This window comes from Giraffa tippelskirchi, chromosome 5 (assembly GCF_054371585.1).
Source record: "Giraffa tippelskirchi isolate mGirTip1 chromosome 5, T2T-mGirTip1v1.2.pri, whole genome shotgun sequence".
Classification (NCBI taxonomy): Eukaryota; Metazoa; Chordata; class Mammalia; order Artiodactyla; family Giraffidae; genus Giraffa; species Giraffa tippelskirchi.
Window position 1 is genome coordinate 122,531,595 of NC_137279.1, and position 20,634 is coordinate 122,552,228.

At 39.1% G+C, this 20,634-nt stretch overlaps 1 protein-coding gene across 1 annotated transcript in view; it reads left to right on the forward strand.

Moving 5' to 3' along the window:
* PLPPR5 (phospholipid phosphatase related 5) overlaps nucleotides 1-20,634 on the forward strand; it is a 119,471-nt gene that overhangs the window by 69,972 nt on the left and 28,865 nt on the right. The window contains exon 4 of the mRNA XM_081486528.1: nucleotides 13,322-13,498. Coding sequence (XP_081342654.1) covers nucleotides 13,322-13,498 — 177 coding nt within the window. The remainder of the gene's footprint in view (nucleotides 1-13,321; nucleotides 13,499-20,634) is intronic.

Consider the following 20,634-nt stretch of genomic DNA (forward strand, 5'->3'; position numbering starts at 1 on the left):
AGAGCACAAGTGTCCTAAAAAATGATTTTATGTGCAGTACCCAACTCCAACCAATATGATAGATAAAATAAAAAGATAGCAATAAATGCTGAAATGAGGACAATATTTTTGAATATTAACTGATATATTCTTCATTTCCTTTGAATCATGATGCTCTTGTCTAGGTCTGCATTATCTAGTAGAAATATAAAATGAATCATATATATGATTGTTAATTTCCTAATAGTCATATTTTTAAAAAGGAAAAAGTTAAATTAATTTTTGAAATATATTTTGTTTAACCAAGTATGTCCATATTTTTACATTTCAACATTTATCAATATAAAAAGTATTAATGAAATATTTTGCATTCCTTTTTCTGCAAAATTTTCAAAATTCAGAGTCTATTTGACTCTTGTAATATGTCTCAGTTCTGATACTACATTTTCATCTCAAGTATTTGCTCTTTATTTAGGTTTCATAAAATTTACAGTGTAAAAGTACAAGCACATAAGCAATTTATTCCAAATATATTTAAAAGTTTTCTAATAACCAAAGCAAGTGCCAGTTTTAAAATTTAAATTAACTAAAAAATGCAGTCATTTGTTCCCACTATCCACATTTCCAGTGCTCAAAAGTTCTAACTAGTGGCTAGCATATTGTACAACATAGCTCTAGGATTTCTCATCTGTTATTCAGTGTCTCAGAGAAGAGCATGCCATAAGAGAAAGGTCAACATTTATCTTCCAATTTACTGTCCTCTAGCTCCTGGAAGCCCCCACTCCACTTTCTGCATGTATGAGTTTGACTGTTTTAGATTGCACATATGGGTAAGATCTTACAATAGTTGTCTTTTCTTGCCTGGCATATTTCACTTAGCATAATGTCCTTCAGATTGATTTGTGTTATCTCAAATGGTAGGACTTCCTAGTTTTTTAATGCTGAATAGTATTATATCTATACATACCATACAGATCTAATATATAGCAATGTAACTATAGTTTACAATACTGTATTGTAGACTTGAAGTTTGCTTAGAGAGTAGGTAGATCTTAAATGTTCTCACCACACACATACACACAAAATGTTAACTATGTGAGGTAATGGTTATGTTAATTAGTTTGACTGTAGTGATTCCTTCTCTCACATTGCAGAAAGGGGGACCTCTTCCAGGGCCTGAGAGTGGACTTTTGTCTAACACTCAGAAATGAATTGTCTGAGGAGACATACATGCTAACAAAAAAGAGACTTTTTTGGGAAGGGGTGCCCGAGCAGAGAGCAGCAGGGTAAGGGAACTCAGGAGGACTGCTCTGCCACTTGGTTCACAGTCTTGAGTTTTATCATAATAGATGAGTTTTCAGGTGGTCTCTGGCTGGTCATTCTGGCTTGGGGTCCTTCCTTCTTGGTGGTGTACGCATTGCTCAGGCAAGATGGATTCCAGCAAGGAGGATTCTGGGAGGTTGGTAGGACACGTGGTGTCTCCTCCTCCCTAATTCTTGAATTCTTCTGTTTGGTGGTGGCTTGTTAGTTCCGTATTCCTTACCAGGATCTCCTGTCATAAAATAACTCATGTAGATAGTTAATATGGTTCCTGGCCAGGATGGGCAATTTCAATCAATTCTTCCCTTAAAACACATGTAAAAAAACATCATGTTGTACACCTTAAGTATATCCATTTTTTAAATTTGTCAATTATACCTCAATGTGCGTGTATGCTTAGTCCCTTTGTTGGGTCCTACTCTTTGCAACCCCATGGACTGTAGCCCTCAAGGTACCTCTGTCAATTGGATTCTCCATGCAAGAATACTGGGAGTAAGTTGCCATTTCCTACTCCAGGGGATCTTCCTGACCCAGAGATCGATCCCCTGTGCCTTACGTCTCCTGCATTAGCAGGTGAATTCTTTACCACTGTGCCACTGAGGAAGCCCTATTCCTCAATAAAACTAAAAAAAGAGAGAGATGGGCCAGTACCAATCAGAAAAGGAAGGTAGTGTTTGGCTTCAGTAGTCAAGTCTCATTTGTCCTAACAGGAATTTCTAAATTCCAAAGCTACCTTTACATACCAAAAGCAAAATTTGAAGATTTGCATATATTATTACAAGGTAACAATAGAGAGTACACAGGATATAATATAAAAAGGATGGTGCAACCACACCTGGGAGTGGACAGCACCATTTCTTTGCCAAGAAGTGGGAGGACTGAAGGAGAGAAAAGGGTAGAATGGCAGGTACAAGCATTTGGGTGAGCACCCTTAGTTTAGAAACCCTGAAAAGGGAGTTGGCCACCAGATTACAGATACTCCAAAAAGGTTGAAGAGAAAACAGAAAGTAGGTGGGCTTATGTCTGGTTTCTGCCTTGAAACTGGGAGAACTTAACGTCAGGTCAGCCCTGTGGCAGGTGGGTCAAGCAGCAGAGCAGATGGTTCTGTGGGAGCCGCAGGAACCTGCAGCCGAGCTAGAGAGGGCAGAAAGCCCCAAGGCCAGAAGGGGATGTGCTGAGGACCAGAGTGCGAGCCTGAATGTGCCAAGGCAGGGTGGGCCACAGGGACATTCACAGTGGTTGTTGGGAGGGCTCAGGAGACCCGTGGGAGAAGCACGGTGCAGTAGTAGTGTTAGTCGCTCAGTCGTGTCCAACTCTTTCAACCCCGCGCACTGTAGCCTGCCAGGCTCCTCTGTCCATGGGATTCTCCAGGCAAGAATATTGGATTGGATTGCCATTCCCTTCTCCAGAGGATCTTCCCAACCCAGGGATCGAACCTGGGTCTCCTGCATTGCAGGCAGTTTCTTTACCATCTGAGCTAAAGGGAAGTCAGGGGAGGCCGTTCAGCAGGACATCCCTGGGGCCGCCCTGAGATCGCCTCCTCTCAGCCATGCAGTCTTGAAGCCCTCCAACTGGGCCAAGGTATTTTGCCAGAAAGAGAACAGTGAGAAACTCAGAACAACTGAGAATTTATTCAGGTTTTTCCCCTCCTCCATTCCATTCCTCTCCAGTGCGTTATGGATGCCCATGATAAAGTTTAGGTCAGTTGTTGGGGGAAAGTAAATGCATGCTCCATACAAGCTATGCTGTAGTATATTAAAATGTATGACTTCAATACAACACCATTTATTGTACTTCCCCATCACAGCTCTGAAAAGTCTGAATTAGGTGAACACAAATGTCTGGTACAAAAGTCCATGGCCTTTCCACCTTCACATTACCTTTCATCACAATTCTATTACACAATTCTATTACAATAGACACAGCTCTATTCTAATACACAGTTCTATCACCCCATCAGATACATTTACGTTGCAATTTGGCAAATTTATGATCATAGATAAGTTTAGATACAATAATAAGACTTTTAGGTCACTGCACACCTGGCTTAATAAGTGAACACTCCATATTTTGTTCAGTGTCTCTGTACCAATTTGCAAATAAGTCTCCAGTGGAGCGTCATGGAATTCACCCTTGACACTGTCTTGTTATTGGTGATCTGTATGGTACTAACGAGGAACTTAGAGAAGGAGAACTAGTTTGATAGATGTTAACCTCACAGTTCAAAATGGTTTTGACAACGTGGACTGCTATTTTGAAAACAACTATGAAATTTGATTTTTTTGAAAACAACTCCAGGAATCCAGGATAAGAGGAATGGCATTTGTGAGGACTACAGAAAATATGACCAGTAATGCTATGTAGTTTTTTAAAAAAACAAAATTTAAAAAATCTGTTGCTTTTCAGGATGTATTAATCAAAGTAGTCAAAACTTGGATATCAGTTTGAAGAATCCAATTCTAACCTGATTGCGAATTGTAGTTCCATGAGTTAGACTATAGAGGGCAATCCAAATGAACTACTCATTTATGGTCAATTAATCTGTGACAAAGGAGGCAAGAATATATAATGGAGAAAAAACAGTCTCTTCAATAAGTGGTGCTGGGAAAACTAGATGGCTACAAGTAAAAGAATGAAACTAGACCATTCTCTAATAGTATACACAAAAATAAACTCAAAATGGATTAAAGACCTAAATGTAAGACTGGACACTATAAAACTCCTAGAGGAAAACATAGGCAGAACACTCTTTGACATAAATTGCAGCAATATTTTTTTGGATTCATCTCCTAGAGTAATGGAATAAAACAAAAAATAAAGAAATGGACCAAATTAAACTTAAAAGCTTTTGCACAGCAAAGGAAACCATAAACAAAATGAAAAGATGACCTAAGGAATGGGAGAAAATATTTGCAAATGATGCTACCAACAAGGAATTGATTTCCAAAATATATAAAGAACTCATATAGCTTAATATCAAAGAACAATCCAATAAAAAAAATGGCCAGAAGACATTTCTGCAAAGAAGACATACAATGGCCAACAGGCACATGAAAAGATGCTCAACATTGCTAATTACTAGAGAAATGCAAATCCATACTACAATGTGGTGTCACCTCACACCAGTCAGAATAGTGATGATTAAAAAGTCTACAAATAATAAATGCTGGAGAGTGTGTGGAGAAAAGGGAACCCTCCTACACTATTGGTAGGAATGTAAATTTGTGCAGCTGCTATGAAGAATAATAGGGAGTTCCTTAAAAAACTAAATATAAAGTTACCATATGATCCAGCAACTCCACTCCTATGCACATATCCAGAGAAAACTCTGATGTGAAAAGGGATGTGCACACCAGTTTTCATAGCAGCACTGTTTGAAATAGCTAAGACATGGAAACAACCTCAGTGTCCACTGACAGATGAATGGATAAAGAAGCTGTGGTATATATACACAGTGGAATATTACTCACCCATTAAAAATGAAATGTCATTTGCAGCACTATAGATTATTATATTAAGTAAAGTCACGTCTGGAAGAGAAAGACAAGTATATGATGTCACTTATATGTGAAATCTAAACAATGATACAAATGAGCTTACAAAACAGGAATGGACTCACAGATAGAGAAAATCAATCTATGGTTACCAAAGTGGTTGGTAGAAGGGTGATGGTGGAGGTGAATTAGGAGGTTGGGATTAACATATACACACTTATATGTTTAAAATAAACAAGGACCTACTGTAAAACACAGGAAACTATATTCAGTATCATCTGAAACCATATATATATATGTATGTATATATGCACTTCTACTGCACCGTGTATCAAGCACTTTGTGTGTGCTTAGTTACTCAGTCGTGTCTAACTCTTTGCGACCCCATGGACTGTAGCCCACCAAGCTCTTTTGTCCATGGGGATTCTCCAGGCAAGAACACTGGAGTGGGGTTGCCGTTTCCTCCTCCAAGGGATCTTCCCAATCCAGGGATCAAACCCAGGTCTCCCACTTTGCAGGTGGATTCTTTACCATCTGAGCCACTAGGGAAGCCCCTATATATAAAGAAATATATAGAGAGATGAATGGATGAAATCAAAACCTTTTAGTTTGTAGTAAAGAAAAGGCAAAGGCTAAGAGAGTTCATGATAATCACCTGCAAATAGTTAGTGGATCTTTTAAGGAAGAGAACTTGAAAGGGAGGAAAAATGGCAAAATAGCATAAGGAAAAAGTGAAAGAGTATGAAAGCAAGAGAAGAATGTGGGTTTTCCATGCTCAACCATGATGCTGCCACAGCCCCGATTATCTCCGCTCACCAGGCACTTCCCGCAGCAACATGCAGCGCAGTCAGTCTGGGTCCTGCTGTGTTCTCCAACCTGACCATGACTGAACCCCTGCAGTACTAAGAGCTTACTGTGCACTATCTCTGTGCTAAGTACTTTACCTGTGTTATGTCATTTAATTTTTTCCACACTGCCTGGTAATATTTCTATCATTTGCATTTTATGCACAAGGAGTTCAAAGATTCAATAGGTTGAATAACTTGTTTAAGTAAGTGGCAGACCTGGGACTCAACCCAAAACTCTTTGGTTCCAGAGCAAGTGATCTAATCACTGTGCCACAGTTCTCTCTTATAGGTCATTTTTACAAATTCCAGTCCATTCATTCATTCACGCATGAAGCAGATATTGATTGATTATAGTAGTTTTTAGTTTTCTTTTCAAACCGTGAAAAAATACCACAAACTTAGGGACTTAAAAACAACCCAAAGTTATAATCCTAGAGTTCTGTAGATCTGAAGTCCAGTGTGGTCTCAGTGGGCTAAACTGAAGGCTCTAAAGAGAATTCATTTCTTACCTTTCCAGATCTCAGAGGATATCTGAATTCCTTGGTTAGTGGCTCCCTTTCTCAATCATCAAAGACAGTAGCATAGGATCTTCAGATCTCTCTCTGACTAAAGCTAGGGAAGGTTATCCACTTTTAAACACTCATGTGATTAGGTGACATCTCTACAAGTTCCCAGGAGTAGAGCTTCAGCATTGTTAGAGAGCTAATATTCTTTCTCTCACAGGTGCCTATCCTGTATCAGATTTTTTTTTTCCTCATATTGCTCACTTTTGAATTGAAGTTTGTTTTTTTTTTTAATAAATTTATTTATTTTAGTTGGGGGCTAATTACTTTACAATATTGTAGTAGTTTTTGCCATACATTGACATGAATCAACCATGGGTTTGCATGTGTTCCCCATCCTGAAGCCCCCTTCCACCTCCCTCCCCATCCCATCCCTCTGGGTCATCCCATTGCCCCAGCCCTGAGCATTTGTCTCATGCATCGAACATGGAATGGTGTTCTGTTTCACATATGATAATATACATGTTTCAATGCTATTGTCCCAGAACGTCCCACCCTTGAAAGAGACGCGTGTACCCCAATGTTCATCGCAGCACTGTTTACAATAGCCAGGACATGGAAGCAACCTAGATGTCCATCAGCAGACGAATGGATAAGGAAGCTGTGGTACATATACACAATGGAATATTACTCAGCCATTAAAAAAATACATTTGAATCGGTTCTATTGAGATGGATGAAACTGGAGCCCATTATACAGAGTGAAGTAAGCCAGAAAGAAAAACACCAATACAGTATACTAATGCATATATATGGATTTTGAAAGATGTATCAGATTTTGATTCAGGCAATATGAGATAGACAGGAGGAGAAGGACAATAGCAAGTAAACAAATGGATATGCAAGACATTTTCTGATAGTGATGTGTATTTTCTGACGAAAGTTCAAAAATTCACTTTTCCCCAAGCATGCCATTTATACATTCATTAATTCAACATTTTTGAGTACCTCCTATGTAAAAGGAGTTCTGTGCATTTCTGGTGGGCTTCCCTGGTGACTCAGTGCTAAAAGAATCTACCAGCCAATTCAGGAGACACCGATTCGATCCCTGGGTTGGAAAGATCCCATGTAGAAGGAAATGGCAACCCACTCCAATATTCTTGCCTGGGAAATCTCATAAACAGATGAATCTGGTGGGCTGTAGTCCATGGGATCACAAAAGAGTTGGACTTGACTTAGTGACTAAACCACAGCAACAGCAATGAATTTCAGGTATAATAGTGAATGGACAGAGGTTTCACTCTAATGGAATATTCTCATAGAGGCAACAGATAAACATATATACACAAAATAGAGAACATGATTTTTAGATAGTGGCAAATGCTATGAGGGAAATACTCTCATACTCTTTCTCCTGTGCCTTTGCAGTTTTCATTTATCTCCTCTTTTATTTAGTTTAATAGTTATTTCAAGTGCTTACAGTGCTTCAGGCAAAGTACTAACTAAGTAAAGGTTTACAGTACAGAACACAGATCTGGCTTGGATGTCATTTGTGTAGTGAATGGAACAAATTAGTATAAACCATACATTGTGGTGAGTGTTGTGGGGATGAGGCAGGTGCTTGGGAGACACATGGGGGCTATGGATGCTCTCTCTCCCTGGGTCTAGGACACTTTTTCCTCCCACTTCCTCTTCACTGAGAACTCATGCTCATCCTTCTGATATAACCTAGATGGATCCTCTTTGAATAACAGTTTCAGGTGTATACTAAGTGCTTAACACAAACATTTGTGTTTTTATTTTTGTTTTATAATAGTGTTATTTTTAAAATTGTACAGTGCTTTCTCAGTTTACCCGAGATCGATGATTATTCTAACAAGTGTGTCCATTCACATTACTACGTGACATGGGCATTGTGATTGTGAAGCGAAAGTATTAAGTCACTCAGTCGTGTCCAATTCTTTATGACCCCATGGACTATAGCCCACCAGGCTCTTTGGTCCATAGAATTCTCCAGGCAAGATTACTGGAGTGGGTAGCCATTCTATTTTCCAGGAGATCTTCCCAAGCCAGGGATAAAACCTGGATCTCCTGCATTACAAGTAGATTCTTTACTGTCTGAGCCACCAGGGAACCCTGGGCTTTGTAATTATATTTTAGTAAAAGCATGCAAGTAAGCAAAACCCCTTTATATGTGTGTGTCAATTATTGTATACGATGTATAAACAAGGAAAAAGGTGTTGAAAAATATACCCCAGCTGTTAGCAGATAGCAAATGACCAGTTTTGGCTTTCTTCATTTGTGCTAATAGATATTTGTGGGATGGGTGAATAAGAACTGCCCAATTATGGCTAAATGTCTTGGCTTATAAGGTAGTGAGCATCCACTGAGGACTGAACAGATACCATCCTGCTCAAATCATACACCCTTCTGTTTGTGTTTTATTTTAGTTACATTTTGACATCTGGTTAACCTAGATGGTTTCATAAGTGAATTAAAAACCAAGAGAGCATAAATAATCAATTCCTGTCCTGCATCCAGCTTGCTTAATAGATTCTTATGCCATAATTTCCTCTTCTGCAAATTAAGGATAATAGATCTTCTGTAAGGATAACACAATTAGACTGGTTAAAAGGCAGTCATATTCATAAGTACTAGGGAACCAGAAAGTTTTCTAGTATGTATAAGTGAAAACTCAAAATTTTCTTTTGTGACATCCATGCCAACTGAGAAAAATCTGTGTATTATAAAAATCTGTGCATTATGATCCACTTTAAAGTTGAAAGTATTTGAACGAATGTCACCCTTCTTTCATAACCCTTAGCATTCAGTTTTCTTCTCTTCTGGTTCTGGACATTAAGTGGAGCTCTGTTGGAAGAAGAGCAAAAACCCAGGCTATTCCTATTATAGAAGCTTCTTCATGAGTTTGCATAGTGACCAGGCTGTATCCTAGGGCCGCTTATAAACAATGCTTGAGTCATAGAGCAACTTAGGAATGAATTGAAATTTAAGAGAAACTAAGAGGATCATAGCCCAAGCTCAAGGATTACTAATAAGCCAACACAACTTGGACAAGTAAGGCCTGAGCTCTTTCTGAGGTGGCCTCTGGAGATGAAGGAGAAGGCAAATACTTTCCAAAGTCGTATAGATTCTATAGGAGATTATCTACACAAACCACACTTACACCATTTCCTACTTCTCCCTAATAGCAGAGTACAGATGTAGTAGCCTCACCCCTATGTGCTGTGGTGGCCTTCTTTCCCCTGTTTTTAATTTTATTTATCTTGCATTCACTGATACTTAGTTTATGTCCACTGGCCATTTTTTTCGAGGCAAGAAATCAATCAAGAGAGAAAGGAAGGTTGGAGGCACCAAAATGCTCTATCCTTACTTCCCTTTGACATCGCTCTTTCTCAAAAGTGCCACCCTCAATACTCAAGTTGTGTATTCTTCATAATAAACTTTATCTTGAGTCAATTTTTTTATCTGCCAAATGAAGGTAATGATGATATCTTACAGTTATTTTGAGGATTTAATAAGTAAAATGCTTAGAGCATTATCTTGAACAGACATCGCTCATGAAAATCATAGCTCTAATGATTATAAGCATATTAATACTATTCAGTTATCATTTCATATTCATTTGTCTTAATGAGGATAGTTGTCTTTCATTGTTCTGACAGACATGAAGAAATGCAAAGGTAAGAAGTCAGTAGTCAGTCAGAAAATCTCACAAGCAGCTTAAATTTCACTCCCTATTTATATGCGTGAGTCAAATAAGAAATTACTCTACTAGATGCATCACTGGAAACCTGAAGTGGTGTGATATTCTTGTCTTATTACTCATGTGGGCAGAACTCTTCAATATATTCTCTTGGAATGGCAAAAGCATCTTTTTCTCTTCTCATCTCCTCCTATTTCTCTCTCATGTCTACTTATTCTTCTTAACTGAGATTTTCAGCTCTTCTAAGCACAGGCTTAGAATACACAGGCATAGCTCTGAAGGTCATATGCCAAAATGGAGATAATCCAGCTTTTTAAATTTATTTCCTAGAGTATTGAGACCTAGGATAGTTTGCAAAAGGCTAGAACTTGGCTCGATAGAAACCTTATATCATATGAACTGTTTAAATATTCATAGTGTGTACTGGCAGCTAACAGGGCTACAAAATTTGCCCAGAAAAAAACAAGAAAAGAGAATTACTGATTTTCACAGCATCCAAAAATGGCTGCCATGGACTAAAAGCTTAAGTGCTGATTTTGGTTTAATCTCTTAGTCAAATATATTGTTCTTTATTCAACTGTGGACAATAGGCAAGTGGTTATATGCATTTGTAAGTATTTTTCTGACCATATTATCAGTATCAGATTCTGACATTAATGTCATAAAAACTGATTGTACTGTCAAAGCCATCTCTTTAATAATTACTAGTGACTTGAAACAGGGGCTTCCCTGGTGGCTCAGACAGCAAAGAATCCTCCTGCAATACAGGAGACTGGGGTTCGATCCCTGGATCAGGAAGATTCCTCAGGAGAAGGGAACGGCCACTTACTCCAGTGTTCTTGCTGGAGTATCCCATGAACAGAGGGGCCTGGCAAGCTACAGTCCTTGGGGTCACAAAGAGTTGGACACAAATGAGCAACTAAACACACACACAGTGACTTGAAATAACTGACACATTTCCTTCACAGTCAACAGATTTACTTCTATAGAAATGCATATAGGAAATTATGAGCAGTTGAGCTATAAAATAAATCAGATTGGGGAGAACTGGGTTTCTTGACCATGGTGTCTCACAACTGGAAAAGATTTCATTCTGTGCAACCAGCTGACACTTACATGTTCTTCTTTAGCTTATATGAAAATGCCAAAAATGTAGGTGTTACTGATTGTTTTGGTTTAACAGACACATTTCTCCCATATAATTAAGGTTTTTTTTCTTGTTCTTCAGTTCAGTTCAGTTCAGTCTCTCAGTCGTGTCCGACTCTTTGCAACCCCGTGAATCGCAGCACGCCAGGCTTCCCTGTCCATCACCAACTCCTGGAGTTGACCCAAACCCATGTCCATCGAGTCGGTGATGCCATCCAACCATCTCATCCTCTGTCGTCCCCTTCTCCTGCCCCCAATCCTTCCCAGCATTAGGATCTTTTCCAATGAGTCAACTCTTCACATGAGGTGGTCAAAGTATTGGAGTTTCAGCTTCAACATCAGTCCTTCCAATGAACACCCAGGACTGATCTCCTTTAAAATGGACTGGTTGGATCTCCTTGCAGTCCAAGGGACTCTCAAGAGTCTTCTCCAACACCACAGTTCAAAAACATCAATTCTGCGGCGCTCAGCTTTCTTCACCATCCAACTCTCACATCCATACATGACCACTGGAAAAACCACAGCCTTGACGAGATGGACCTTTGTTGGCAAAGTAATGTTTCTGCTTTTAAATATGCTATCTAGGCTGGTCATAACCTTCCTTCCAAGGAGTAAGCGTATTTTAATTTCATGGCTGCAGTCACCATCAGCAGTGATTTTGGAGCCCAAAAAAATAAAGTCTGACACTGTTTCCACTGTTTCCCCATCTATTTTCCATGAAGTGATGGGACCAGATGCCATGATCTTAGTTTTCTGAATGTTGATCTTTAAACCAACTTTTTCACTCTCCTCTTTCACTTTCATCAAGAGGCTCTTTAGTTCTTCTTCACTTTCTGCCATAAGGGTGGTGTCATCTGCATATCTGAGGTTATTGATATTTCTCCCTGCAATCTTGATTCCAGCTTGTGTTTCTTCCAGCCCAGCATTTCTCATAATGTACTCTGCATATAAGTTGAATAAGCAGGGTGACAATAAACAGCCTTGACGTACTCCTTTTCCTATTTGGAACCAGTCTGTTGTTCCATGTCCAGTTATAACTGTTGCTTCCTGACCTGCATACAGGTTTCTCAAGAGACAGGTCAGATGGTCTGGTATTCCCATCTCTTTCAAAATTTTCCACAGTTTATTGTGATCCACACAGTCAAAGGCTTTGGCATAGTCAATAAAGCAGAAATAGATGTTTTTCTGGAACTCTCTTGCTTTTTCAGTGATCCAGCAGATGTTGGCAATTTGATCTCTGGTTCCTCTGCCTTTTCTAAAACCAGCTTGAACATCTGGAAGTTCACGGTTCATGTATTGCTGAAGCCTGGCTTGGAGAATTTTGAGCATTACTTTACTAGTGTGTGAGATGAGTGCAATTGTGCGGTAGTTTGAGCATTCTTTGGCATTGCCTTCTTTGGGATTGGAATGAAAACTGACCTTTTCCATCCTTTGGCCACTGCTGAGTTTCCCAGATTTGCTGGCATATCGAGTGCAGCACTTTCACAGCATCATCTTTGAGGATTTGAAATGTTCTTATGCTGGTTGATAAAATTTGTTAAACAAAGTATTTTCACAATTGCAGATAACAGCATAAAAGTAAATGTTGGTACTGTAATGAACTTTAAATTCTTTTTTCCAAGTAATAGCTGTTTAGTGAAATCCACTCGATTTTGTTTTTTATAGATATGCTCACAAGTTTGATTTTTATAAAGTATGCATGCACTCTCAGTAGCTCAGTCCTGTCCAACTGTTTGTAATACTGTGGATTGTAGCCCACCAGGCTCCTCTGTCCATGGGATTTCCCAGGCAAGAATACTGGAGTGGGTTGACATTTCCTCCTCCAGAGGATCTTCCCTACCAAGGGATCAAACCCACACCTCCTACATCTCCTGCATTAGCAAGCGGATTCTTTACCACTGAGCCACCTGAGAAGCCCCTTTTATAAAGTATGCATCCTCTCAATATGGTGTACACAAATGTAAACATTAAAAACGTTCATTAGTGTTCCCTTTCCAATAGTATTTATATAAAATGTAAATTCAGATAAAATGAGAGTAAGTAATTAAAAGTTTATAAAAAGTGACTTGGATGTCTGCACTCAGTATCTTAAGTGATTAATGTTACATAAGAATTGACCATTACTCAGTATAAGGTAAGTACAATTAACTAATCACTACTTCTAAGAAATTTCTTCAAAAACTTTATAAACTGTAGTTGCTTATTTGAATTATATAAATATATCTGTTCCTAGAAATATGTGTGTACAGATACATACATAAGGTATATATCAAGGAAATACATCCATGCTTTTTGTTTGCTATTTCAGATGTACATTACCAACACAATCAAAGCCAAAGGAACGAGACTTGCTAAGCCCGTTTTATGCCTAGGCTTAATGTGTTTGGCCTTTCTTACTGGACTCAACAGAGTTGCAGAATATCGAAATCATTGGTCCGATGTGATAGCAGGCTTTCTGGTTGGAATATCTATAGCAGTATTTCTTGTAAGTACAAGTTTCTTTAGATATAATTTGTTTCTTAATTGATGTGTATAACCACTTACTAGACAATACAGGTGTGAATCACTGGGTTTAGTTTTCAAAAGGTGCTCTATGAAATGGAAATATGTATGTTTTAAATCACTCATTTCTTTCTTCTCCTTCATTTGTTCTGCCTAAAGTCAGGCTTGGGGTGAAAAGTATGTATTTTCTGCGTTTAAAAGTGAAGAGAATATTTTCATGCAAAGTGGAATGGGGCTAAAAAAACACTCATACCTCCCTAGATGTTTTTTCTTTTTAATTTATTTTTTTATTGGAGGAAAATTGCTTTATAATATTGTGTTGGTTTCTGTAGTACAACAATGCAAACCAATCATAATTTACACACACACACACACATATATCCCTTCCCTGTTGAGCCTCCCTCCACCCCCCTCATCCCACCCCTCTAGGTCATCACAGAGCACTAGGCTGGGCTCCCTATGTTATATAACAGCTTCCTACTAACTGTTTTACACATGATAGTGTGTATATGTCAATGCTACTTTCTCAGTTTGTCTCATCCTGTCCTTCCCCCACTGTGTCCCTAAGTCTGTTCTTTACATCTGCATCTCCATTCCTTCCCTACAAATAGGTTTTTAAGACTGGGTTATTTGAATGTTTAAAAAATTTCCTCAGGGCACTTAACATCCTGAAGTATGTAGAGTATCCCAAAGTGCCCTGGTGCCGCCAAACAGTCCTCTCCTGAGCTGCCAAGTCCCAGAACCTGAAGACAGGTGAACCTCACTTGTGAGATAAACTGGTCGCCTTCAGTGACTGAATACCCGTGGAGAGTTTCCAAGGCAACATCACTCAGATCAGGTTTTGCCAAGGAGGGAAGAGCACACACAGTGACTCCTAATGAGGCGAGCCTGCCATCTCTACTTCTGTGATAAAATCTCCTTGGACTGTTACTGTAGATTTTAGTTCTGTAGGTTTAGTTGTTTCAGTCTGGCTTTCAGTTCAGTTCAGTCGCTCAGTCGTGCCCGACTCTTTGCAACCCCATGGACTGCAGCACGCCAGACCTCCCTGTCCATCACCAACTGCCAGAGTCTACCCAAACCCATGTCCTTTGAGTCGGTGATGCCACCCAACCATCTCATCCTCTGTCGTCCCCTTCTCCTCCTGCCCTCAATCTTTCCCAGCATCAGGGTCTTTTCAAATGAGTGAGCGCTTCACATCAGGTGGCCAAAGTATTGGAGTTTCAGCTTCAACATCAGTCTTTCCAGTGAACACCCAGGCCTGATCTCCTTTAGGATGGACTGATTGGATCTCCTTGCAGTCCAAGGGACTCTCAAGAGTCTTCTCCAACACCACAGTTCAAAAGCATCAATTCTTCGGCTTTAGACTTAATTAATCCTTTGTAGGTATGGATATGTAGCATTTTTGTTGTTGTTGTTGTTTAGTCTCTAAGTCATGTCCAACTCTTTTGTGACCCTGTGGACTATAGCCCACCAGGCTCATCTGTCCACGGGATTTCCCAGGCAAGAATACTGGAGTGGGTAGCCATTTCCTTCTCCAGGGGACCTTCCTGACCCAGGAATCAAACCAATGTCTCCTGCATTAGCAGGTGAATTCTTTACTGCTGAACCACAGGGAAGCCCAATGTAACATTTTACCTAGGTGGGAAAAGGTATAGACTACTGAATAAATCAAAACATACTTTGCATTGACACATTGCAAGAAACACTGTTTATATTTTAATTACATTTAAATTGTTTCTCAGGAGTAATTTTCTTTCTTCAGCTTCTTTTCACTAGTTTATAACAGTATGTAAAAGCTTATACAAACTTTTCCAGCTACCAATGATTTGCACACTGTTATGTGCTGGGCATTTTATATAGGATATTTCTTCTAGAACTTCCTGTGGTAAAGTAATGACTATGCCCTGATCCCTTTCTAGACCATGTGCTCTTTTTCTTTCTGATGCCTTTCCCTGCTGTGTCCAAGTTTCCCTTGGAAACTTAGGCTTACCTTCCCCACCCCCAGAGATATCCTGTAGCCTCATGCAAACAGGGGCCCAGGCATGGCCCCAAACCTTTCCCTTGCTTTCACTTATGACAGTTGAAACAGGCTAACTTTTTATAAAACAAACAAAAAAATGCTTCACATAAATCCTAAGAAAATAATCATAGGCACAGCAAACAGCATGCCAAAAGTTGAAGCATCAAAGCACTAGTGTCAGATGTAACTGAATTTCAGCTCCATGGGTCTGGAACATCTTTGCTGGTATCTCCTCAGGCTTCATCTCCTCCTGTGGCTGTGGCCATCTTCCCTTGACTCCCAGTGAATATCGTGATACCTTGCAAGGTTAAGTCTAGAGCACTCATGTCTCTTTTGCTTCCTCGTCTGAGAACCACATGGGGAATGATGAATTGGACTAGGGATCCCCCCTGAGCTCAAGACCCTCTTACTGCACATATTCAGAACCTTCCATAGGGCCCTTCAAACATTCCCATGCATCCAGGAAAAGGATCTTATGAAAAGGTCATATGGAAGTGCTTTAACCATGTAATGACTAAACAAGCTTTTATGCATAAAAACAGTGTTTCTGATTTTAATGTGTCAGTACAAAAGTATGTTTTGCTTTATACAGTGGTCTCCTCCTATACCCATAGGAGGAGAAGATGTAGCCTGATGAGGTGCCAGCAAAGATGTTCTCGACCCATGGAGCTGAAATGCAGTTACATGTGACAATAGTGCTTTAACTGGGCCTGCAAGGGGGCTCAGATAAATATGACTTGTCTTCTCTGGGAATCTGTTTCTGGGATCAGACAGTAATAGCCAGTCTGTTCCCTCAAACATTCCCTCCTTTTCTTCTTTCATGAAATAAACATTTACTGAGACCCTACTCTAATCCAGGCATTGTGCTTGGTGCTGGGAATAAACACATGAAAAGGATACAGTCCAGGTACTTAAACAGATTGCAGTCAGGTGGGACGAGATGGACACGAAGAGTTCTATAGAGGTAAATGCAACGGTAGAGTATGATACATATACTCAAGAGATCTACTCTCTTTGAATTAGGGACAAATCAGAAAGAAGAGACAATATATAAACCTGAAGAGTTTGTAAAGCAGATAGGTCTAGCTTGGGGCATAAGGAATAAAGAGCAAAGAGCACAGTGCACTGGCAATATGAAATGTATCATAAAATAAGCCTGTATGAAGCCCCTCCGATATTCTAGGCCGAGGGCACAGCGTGCATCTGGCACCCAGAAATGATACCAGTCATCCAGCGTGGGTGACAAGAAGGGGAATGAAAAAGCACACAGGGGATACCCTGGATGCCTTGTGTGCTATGACAGTAATTTGGGCTCTTGCTTAAAAATGTAGGTGATTTGGAAGCCTTTGTCAGCTCCAAGACAGTTGAAACAGAGAAAAAGTCTGGTTGAATCTCATCCTCACTGTCTACTCAAGTTGTGCCCTTCATCAATTTACCTAACCTCAGTTTCTTCCTCTTTAAATAAGGTTACAGTCTCCTTGAAGGATTGTTACACAGATTGATAATGTGTAAACGAAATGGTGTGTATGTTCAATGCATGGCCACATGGATGACTGAAATAATTTTATAAATGAGAGATTGCTTCCTTTCAGACGCTTTTACTCTGTGATAAGATTTGTGCTTTAAAAATATGTTTTCTGGAAAATAAAGCTCCAGGTGAGGATAGAGATAAGTTATGCAGATTCGGGGAAGTGGTGGATGGGCCTCTGATTGCACAGAGGGAAGGGAGGCTGGCTGGAGGTGGGATGGTTTGGAAGTTGATGAAACAGTGGAGATGATGCTGATGAAGTGGACAACAATCTATGATGATTCTCGAGTTTCTCATTTGGGCAACTAAGTAGAATATTTATTTCAAGCAGTGACTACAGCTCTGGCTTGCGATATCTTGGATTGTTTTCAATTATTCTGCAGTGTGTGCAGATCACTAAGATGATTCCAAGATAAAATTAACACTAACCTACTCCAAGCCATTGTGTGTGAGTTCAAGGCATTCATGTCCCCTGTCACCCACGCCCAGTGTCTAGCATATGCCTTTGATTCACTCTCCTCCTTCATCCTCACACCCCGTGATTCATCTAGTCGAAGCTCATTTCCACTACAGAATCTTTCTCCCATGTCTTATTTCTTTGCTGTTCTGACCATCACTTCTTGATTGTAGAGATCTAACTGCTTACCTCTTCTATATCTATAAGTTCCTAGCTACCTTCTCACTTTAGACTCTCCTCCAAATCCCTTGCATGCTGCTTCATACACATAATAATATAATTCATTGCTAATAAAACAAACAGAAAACCAAGCTTCTTTTGTGCTGGATTAAATCAGACACTTCCATTGGGCTTCTGGGATCTTCCAGAATCTGGCTGCACTCTTCCTGCTCAAGTTTATGTTTCCCTTATTTTTCTGCAGTGGAAATCCCACACTTGGAATCCAGTCAGTTTTCTTCCTCTCTCACACACTCTGTCCAGCCTGCGCATTGCCTCTGCTGGAATGCTCCTGTGTATATTTTAGAGAGAACAAAACAGGTGTGGGAGTCAGAGAAACCCAGATTGAATCCTGCTGTTGCCACTTTTTTTTTTTGCCAGTTTTCCTCAATGTGTGATATTGACCATCCCACATAGCTCCTCATTATTCCTGAAGTGTGGCCTCCCCTGAACTGTATTTAAAGTGATTACCTCTCCCCCATAGTCCTTTCCTCATTTCCTATTCACTTTTCTCCGCTGCACGATTCAACTTTTAGTATACCACGTATAATATTTTGGGTTTTGTTTTTTGCTGTCAAATCCTCTATAATGTAAACCACTTACAGAGATGGTGTTTGTTTTCATCACTATATATTCCCAGTGGTATACAGGAAGTTCTCAGGAAATATATGATGAATGAATGAATGAACTGTTTTATTTTTTGAGGGTTAAGTGAAATCACATATGTAGTCAAGTCAGTCAATTGCATGGTACAGAGAAGGCTATGGATACCATACTCTTCACCTTTGATTATTCTTTGGTTATTATTATACTCTTCAACTTTTATTATTGTAGATTGATTCATATTATTTTATAAAAATGAATGCCTCAAAGTACTTGCAAGAAAGATGGATATTACAGTGTCAGGCAGGATAATTCAAGTTTACTGACCAAAGCAAGAGCTTGTCAGGTTATCATGCATATTCCTAATAGTAATAATAAAGAGTTAGTTGAGTATTCTTTGCTGCATTAACTCAATTAATCCTCATGCACAGTGAAACATAATTATTATTGTCCTAGTTTTGCAGATAAAGCAAACAGATCTAGTTATATTAAGTAACTTGCCTGGGCTCACAAAATTAGTAAATAAAAGAGCCCAGGATTAAGCCTCAGGCCTGTTTGACCCCAAAGCTCATACACATAACCCCATACAGCAGAGATGTTTTATTTGCCACAAGGAAGAGGCAAACTGATCACAAATGGATCAAATTAATTTATTATCACTACTGGAAAAAGAAAACAAAAATCTGTATGTAATGGTGACTTATTACTAGTGTTATTTTTTGGAAAAGAGGGTAGAATTACACTCATGAAAACCACTAATGTAAAAATAGAATGTTTCTAAAGAAAGTCACTTTCAATTATATAGTAACATCAGAAAATTTGAGAATTTTTATCCTGGATTCATGCTCATTTGTTAATCTGTTCATTCACCTGGCACTGAGAATAGAATAGTGATCAGAAAAAGAAACACGTCTGCTTCCATGGAGCTGATAACCTTGGAAGAGAATCACATCAACCAAAATGCTAAGCTTGCAGATATATAATTTCATATAGAGATAGGTATTTCAGTGAAAAGAATCATAGGTCCTTGCCAGCAAATAAAAAAACAACCTGGGGTCAAGGAAGACTAATAAGGCGGTGATGTAGAGATGAGATGTCACAGATGAATGAGATATGGTGCCCAAAGACAGTGGAGATGAGTATTCCAAACAAAAGGAAGTGAAAGGAAACAGAAGGGGTTTGGAAAATGGAGAAAGAAGGCTGAAAGGTGGACCTGAGTTTACATTTTGAAACGAATGAGAAGCCAAGTGACAAAGTAGTTTTAAGGAGGTCGACATGATAAAATTTGCATTTTGGAAAGATCATTCTCACTTCTTTGTAGAGAGGGATTAGAGGGAGTCAAGATTGGATTTAGTCTTGAGAAAGCCATGCTGGAATTCAGGCAAGTAGTGATGATTGCTTAGTGTTTGGAGTTGGTGTTAGAGACAGAACAAGGCAGATACAAGAAATCAAAATCTTTCGGAAGAAGAACTGAACAAATTGAGTGACTGGTTGAGTACAGGAGGTGTTCAAGCTTTCAGCCACATGCAACTGCATTTGGGGATGAGGGGGAATTACTTTTCCCTGAGAGGATCCAGAAAAAGATCAAGGTTTGGAGTAGGGTCAGGAGATGGGCGCATCTTAGGTTTTAATTTGAACGTTTGTTGAATTTTTCATACCTTTGCCAACCAAAGAAATGGAGCCAACTTGACTAATCTGTCGCAAACTCTTCACTTTCAAATTGAGAAAACTGAAACCCAGAGGACTGTCCAAGAACAGAACATGCAGATTCAGGATCAAAAACCAGGTCTATTGCTATTTCCTATGAGCATTTTTCTAATAGGAAGTCAATTTCATATTTGTGAATGTTGCCAGACAAGACTTATTAAATATTTGAATATGATTCTAAGGAAGATTTGATAATTTCCTTCCTTATAATTTAAATAATAACAGTAATGAAGAGTAATCATTATGCTAATAGATGCTTTAATGAATATCTGCTATGTGTTAGGCATTTAAATATTTCACATGTGAATTCCTAGCTGCTTCAGTGGTGTTGTCCTGACCCTCAATTAAGGCAAAGAGATAACTGATAATATCTTTCAAAGTTTTCCGAACCGAAATTAGTATAAAAAGCAATTGAACTAATTTCAGTAGCCACTATTAAATCTGCACGAATGTTTCTTCATCTAATGACTTCCATTTGTCTGTGTATATAGTTATTTCAGCAGATTTTAATTCAGAAGAATTTGTAGCAGTTTTTTTTCACCTGCTGATTTTCCATAAATTTATATAATATTAATGGTGCTTCCCAGG